Source organism: Sinocyclocheilus rhinocerous, unplaced genomic scaffold, assembly GCF_001515625.1.
Source record: "Sinocyclocheilus rhinocerous isolate Xijiao unplaced genomic scaffold, SAMN03320098_v1.1 scaffold1221, whole genome shotgun sequence".
Classification (NCBI taxonomy): domain Eukaryota; kingdom Metazoa; phylum Chordata; class Actinopteri; order Cypriniformes; family Cyprinidae; genus Sinocyclocheilus; species Sinocyclocheilus rhinocerous.
This window is the reverse complement of record NW_015636521.1, coordinates 11704-18344: the sequence shown is the minus strand read 5'-3', so window position 1 is coordinate 18344 and position 6641 is coordinate 11704. Positions and strand designations below refer to the sequence as shown.

Genomic DNA, 6641 nt, shown 5'->3' with positions numbered 1-6641 from the left:
ATTCTGTCCAAATTCCCTTTAAAATCTTAAATGATTCCCTTTGAGCTAAATTGACCTGTTTCCCTTACAACATCTTTATCAACACATAGGCTATGTCTAATAAACTGCTGTTATATTTTTTATATATACTTTCAGAGAATGCACCCAAGTGCCATGCAGATAACATCAAGGAAAAGGATGTCATCAGACAACGATGGTGGTGGTGAATGCATTGCCACTGCGAACACCCCATGTGGTCCCTCTGTAAAACAAGCAAAACTTGATGTAGCAGCCATCACCACTTCCGAGGAAAGTAAATGGCCGTAACATTATGAAGCTACGAGAATACTTTTTGTATGCAAAAAAACAAACAAAAATGACTTTATTCAACAATTTGTCTCCTCTGCGTCAGCGTAGTGCCATTTTGGAGAATATCCGCTGAACGCAAACTACTTGCGCTGTTCTGTGTCAGCCGCACCAAACGGATACGTCTTTTATGTTTGTTTACGCTTTGATTTGAACAAAAACAGCGTATCCGTGCAGTGCGGCTGACACAGAACAGCGTACGCAGTTGTGCATTTTCCAGCAACCACACCGCTAGTTTCAGTTTCTCTTTAAATATTTAGGTTGGGCGTTTTTAATAAATGTTTGTAGTGAATGCCACTATAATTTGTGATTTTACTTATATTTTTGTTCCTTTTTCTGTTCTGAACACTGCTAAATTTACGGAACTTTTTTGTGGAAAGAGGGAAATATAAATAGCCTACATGTTTCTAATGTTTTGTTTATTTTACATGAGTTCTGAATGAAATAATAAAATGTGTCTTATACATCAATCGACTTGTACACCAATGCAACTTATCTGTCATAAAATGCTCATAAAAAATAAGGGAGAGATGGTACACAAATAAAACTGCCATGTAGGTACAAGTATACATACAGTACAGTAGTACGTGAATGTCAATTTAGAATAATAAAAAAGCTTCATTTATCATACTCATATTATGCAGCCCCTCACTTGATGTGAGACTTTTATTTTGATCTGGTGGTATGACGTCATAACGCTGCGTCGCTGCGTCTGTGTTTCAGCTGAAGAAAGGTTTGTGGTCTTAATCGTTTTAAGTGTTTAAATTAATACAAACGCGTTCCGTCTATTTTATATGGTTTACAAGCGATGTCAACTTAATAATTATTGAATGTAACATTGTAACATTGTATCTAATATTAATGGGCGTTATTTTGTGTGAGTAAAGCGCATCCACACATTAGTAACAGATAACGTGCGTCTGATTTCGCGCCCTGTGTAGCGATTCAGATGATCGTAAACACGGATTCAGTCACTGGCAGTTAGTGATGAGAGAAACGGATCTTTCGAAACTCCGAGTCAATTGAATCAGTTGCTTCACAAAATGATTCAGTGATTCGAATCGCTGCTCGCTGACGAAACCTGCTGCTTAAAACAATGTAAATGCAACAAGATCAACAAACGTGTAGTTACAACTTTTACAAACAACTGCAAGTGTGTGTTTTTGTGTGTGTGTGTGTTTTCACTATCAATAGCCATTTTAAACGTGGAATTAAATGTACTAATCATTAAATACCTAATGTTAGTCAAAACTGAATAGTAAAATAAAGTTTTAAATGTTTGTCTAATCAGATCATTTAAGTTCATTAACTATCACTCTGACTCCCTCACCAGTGCACTGACTACTGAACTAGGGAGCTGATTGAGATGCACTCAGAGATTTAATTTGGATTTATTTTTCTTTCTGTTAATTATACTCATCTTAAACAGGGCAAAGTGTCCAAACACACACCGAAAAACTCCTGCTGAAGCGACAAAGATCCACGTGACACACTATTATAAAGACAAAATGAATATCTGTGGGTGAGCACGTCTTTGCCATTCAAAATAAAAAAGCACACTTTTTCATTGTATAATGCCGTCTTATTGTTTTTCTTTGTGGAAGCCTGTTTCCGCCACTGAATAGAAAATAAAAGGTAATTGCGACTTTTTATCTCGCAATTCTGACTTCTTAAACAGGGCAAAGTGTCCAAACACACACCGAAAAACTCCTGCTGAAGCGACAAAGATCCACGTGACACACTATTATAAAGATGGCGTTTATTAAAGAGGAGAGTGAAGACATGAAGATTGAAGAAGCATTCAGAGTCAAACATGAAAATACTGAGGAACAAACAAAGATGGCGTTTATTAAAGAGGAGAGTGAAGACATGAAGATTGAAGAGACATTCGGAGACAAACATGAAGATACTGAGAAACCAACAAAGATGGAGTTTATTAAAGAGGAGAATGAAGACAAGAAGAGTGAAGAAGCATTCAGAGTCAAACATGAAGACACTGAGGAACAAACAGGTTGGTTTTCATTCTCAAAGCTGAACTATCCTGTGAACTAGGGGTGGGAATCTTTTGGTAACTCACGATTCAAATCGATTGAGTTCACAATTCGATTAAAAATAATTTCACGATTTTCCGATTTTTAATCACGATTCACAATTTGTTTGAATCAAATTTTTGGTGCATACAAAATAATGAATGCAACGTATGTATGCAGATACACTGTTTACGTTCGGATCAAAGTGTAAACAACGTATCCACGTACGGTGCTGCTGACACAGAACAGCATACGTTGTTTACATTAAGTGGATACTCTCCAAAATGGTGCTATAGTGTGACACGGACGAGATGAATTGTTGAATAAAGATGCTGTTTTTGTTTTCTTTGCGCACAAAAAGTATTCTCGTAGTTAAACCACTGATGTCACATGGATTATTTTAACGATGTCCTTGCTAAGTTTCTGAGCCTTGATCGTGGTAGCATCCTTGCTTTTTATGGGAGGGTCTGAGAGCTCTCAGAATTCATCAAAAATAAATGGTCGGCGCCGATAGCCTTGTGGGCAGCGCGCTGACATACAGCGCTGTTGCGCTACGGGTGTCCCGTGTTCGAATCCTGACTCAAGGACCTTTCTCGATCCATTCTCCATTCCATCCATTTCTCGATGTCAATTCTGATCTGTCCTGTCACAATAAAGGCAAAAAAATAAAAATAAAATAAAAAGTCCTAAATCGGAATAGGAAAACTATTGGTGAGAATGCACCATTAGGGAAAAAAAACAGATGATAAAGTGTGTCCCTTGATATCTGTAAAGCAGTCCACAATCTGCTTCAGATCAAAACACTCCAGTTAAAGGGGTCATATGATGCAATTTCATTTTTTCCTTTCTCTTTGGAGTGTTACAAGTTCTTGGTGCATAAAGAAGATCTGTAAAGTTGCAAAGACTAAAGTCTCAAATCCAAAGAGATATTCTTTATAAAAGTTAAGAGTCAGCCACACCTACCTAAAACGGCTCGTTCTAACACGCCCCCACATATCTACCTCACTATGTGGGAAGATTTGCATAACGCCGCCCAACGTTCAGTTTTTAATTGTAGTGTCTGTTCTTTTACTGAACTAAATGATTTTTATTACTATAAAAAATCAAAAGGGCGGTGGGGGTCGGTGCCGCGGTGGGCAAGTGACGTAACCGGTGTTGCGGCTTAACAACGGTATCACCGTCAGCACCGTCTATCGCGGCAAGCCTACTTAGGAGGTCTATAGACTGTAACAATGACAGTAGTGATGGGTGCAGAGACACTCAGAACAAGACATTCAAAATAATTAAAATGGGGAATGACCACAGGACTAATTTTGAATTGTTGGTTATACAGCACAATGATATCTGCGACCCCTTCCACCAGGTTGTGGGGAATCAAATAATCCATAGCCAGTGGGAGTTCGTTAAACAAAAGTCCTTCTGACTGTTTGTGCCATATTTCCATTAAGCACACCAAGTCGAGTTTTTCTTCCATGATAATATCCGATAAAATCACAAAATTTGAACTGTTGGTACTCCTCTATTGGCGCTTTTCCACTGCATGGTACGGCACGGTTAGGTACTGTTCACTTTTGGGAGGTTTTCCACTGGGTACAGTACCTGGTACTTTTTTCAGTACCACCTCGAGTGAGGTTCCAAGTGAACCGTATTATTATTAAAACGTGATGTGTAAACTAGGGGAGCTCCGATCAGGATTTTTGAGGCCGATCACAGAAAGCAGTATCTGCTGACCCGATCACCGATACGATCTTTTTAAAGCCTTCTTTTTATCATGTAGAATTATTCATATTTTTTTAACAACCAAACAATGGCTGTTTTGTTGTCTGTCGAGGATGTATAGATGTTCCTCTCGTTTATAGCAGTGGAGCGGATCCAGCGAGAGCTTGGTGCAACTATAACGACATGTAAATAATCCCTCTCACTCTAAAGCGGTACTAAACTGCAGTGGAAACGCAAACTGAGCCGAGCCGTACCACGCAGTGGAAAAGCGCCATATCTGTCCTCTGTCCTTTAACTGCCAGATTTCACAACTTTCCTCCAAGCAGTTCTGTGGGCTGCCATAGGTTTGATCGGAAGAAGACCAATGATTACAATTGGTGCCTATGCACCTTCAGTTCCTGGCCCCTGATTAATTAGATCTCCTGGGTTTTTTTGTTTTGTTTTGTTTAAATAGAGAGTTTCAATGCCAGCCTGATAGTTTTTGAGATGTCCTAAATAAGTGAAGAGTTGGCAATATTGGGAAGGGTTAATCAGATTACATGTAACACATCTTGCAGTTGCTTAGTGGATATAGGATGTAGTTGTATGTTAGTTTTGACACTGTTTGAATGTTTTAATGTCTGTTGTTTTGTGTCCTTAAACTGGGGTTAACTTTTATTTGTCTTTTTTCACCTTAGACCTGATGGCACTGAAAGAGGAGAGCGAAGTACTGAATGCAATGAAAGATAAAGATCATGATTTCATAAATGGAGAAATATCTTTTAGCTGTTCACAAACTGAAAATACTTCCTCAAGAAAAAGGGCTCAAAAGACAGGAAGAAGATGTTATTTCACCTGCCAACAGTGTGGAAAGAGTTTCACTCAATCTAGACAGCTTGGAGTCCACATGAGAGTTCACACTGGAGAGAAGCCTTACGCCTGCCAACAGTGTGGAAAGCATTTCAGTCAAAGAATAAGTCTTAATAGACATGTTAGAATTCACACTGGAGAGAAGCCATACACATGCCAACAGTGTGGAAGGAGTTTCACTCAGCTTGGAAACCTTGGAGTCCACATGAGTGTTCACACTGGAGAGAGGCCTTACAAATGCAAACAGTGTGGAAAAGGTTTCAACTGGAAAGGAACTCTTAATTGCCACATGAAAATTCACACTGGAGAGAGTCTTTTTACCTGCCAACAGTGTGGAATAAGTTTCACTCAAAAAGGAAGCCTTAACAGACACAAGAAAATTCACACTGGAGAGAAGCCTTACACCTGCCAACAGTGTGGAATAAGTTTCATTGAAAAAGGAACCCTTAAAAGGCACATGAGAGTTCACACTGGAGAGAAGCCTTACATATGTGATCAGTGTGGAAAGAGTTTTGATCAACATGAAAAGCTTAAAGTCCACATGAGAACTCATAGAGGGAAACCCCACACATGCCCTCAGTGTGGAAAGAGTTTCTCTCAAAAACGACACTTTGAAGACCACATGAGAATTCACTCTGGAGAGCAAACCTACACATGCCCTCAGTGCGGAAAGAGGTTTAATTATAAACGACACTTTGAAGACCACATAAGAACTCACACTGGAGAGAAGCCTTTCACCTGCCAACAATGTGGAAAATGTTTCAACCGAAAAGGAACCCTTAACAGGCACATGAGAGTTCACACTGGAGAAAAGCCGTTTACATGTGGTCACTGCGGAAAGAGTTTCAGATATAAAGCAGCACTTAAATACCACATGAGTTTGCACATATGAGCGAACTGTATTTTTACGTTATCAGTGTGAGATGAGTCATGTAATAACACCAGAGAGAAGCCTTTGCTGTGCCATCACTGTGGAAAGACTTGCAGAAACGAGACAATCTTGAGGTTCACAGAAGCACCCCTGATACAGTTCAAAATAGCTGAGCAGTGTATTAGGGTTTGTTTACACCTGGATTTAAAATGTGTTTTGGTTGATCGGATCACAAATAGACTTCCTGTATGTCTCTTTTGTCCACTTTCGATCACTTCTGTCTCCATTTTTTCAAAGGGAGGGTAAACGCATGGGATCTTTCGGATCTTTTGATCAAAAGAATAAAAAACGTTTGCTTACATTAGCGTGCATAGTCTTTTGCATCGCTTATAAATATTTCTGCCTTGTATGGTGATCATAATCCACATCGGATCTCAAACAGAAGTTATTTCAAACACTCGCTGCTGTCTGAAAGTGAGTTTTGAGCTAAAATTATTTTTAAAGTCTTTAATGCTGGTGTTATAGCTGTTAACTTTATGAAATTATCCGCAGAGCACTGATGCTCTCTCGACGCGGAGAAACTCCGCCTTTGTTCATAAACACTCATCTAGCTCCAGTTGGCCCGCTTTGTCCCAAGGCTTTCATCGGGCCAAAAAACCCTGGCCGTTGGCCCTGAGGAAGCCCAGAGGAAACCCCTACGAGGCACGATCAAGCCCCGGAAGTGACAGTGGAAACACGACTGGCCCTGGCACGCACTAGCACGCCCGCTTTTGGCCCGACAGTGGAAACGCGGCTAATAAGACCTCTTCGATAAAGTGAATCCAATC

General features: G+C 39.8%; 1 protein-coding gene across 1 annotated transcript; it reads left to right on the top strand.

Annotated features, from left to right (window-relative positions):
- Positions 1 to 2271: 2271 nt before the first annotated feature.
- Positions 2272 to 6127, top strand: LOC107747766 (gastrula zinc finger protein XlCGF8.2DB-like). The gene is made up of 2 exons (XM_016562354.1): positions 2272 to 2356; positions 4772 to 6127. The coding sequence occupies exons 1-2, from the start codon at positions 2272 to 2274 to the stop codon at positions 5833 to 5835; spliced, it is 1149 nt and encodes a 382-aa protein (XP_016417840.1). The 3' UTR covers positions 5836 to 6127.
- The last annotated feature ends 514 nt before the right edge of the window (positions 6128 to 6641 follow it).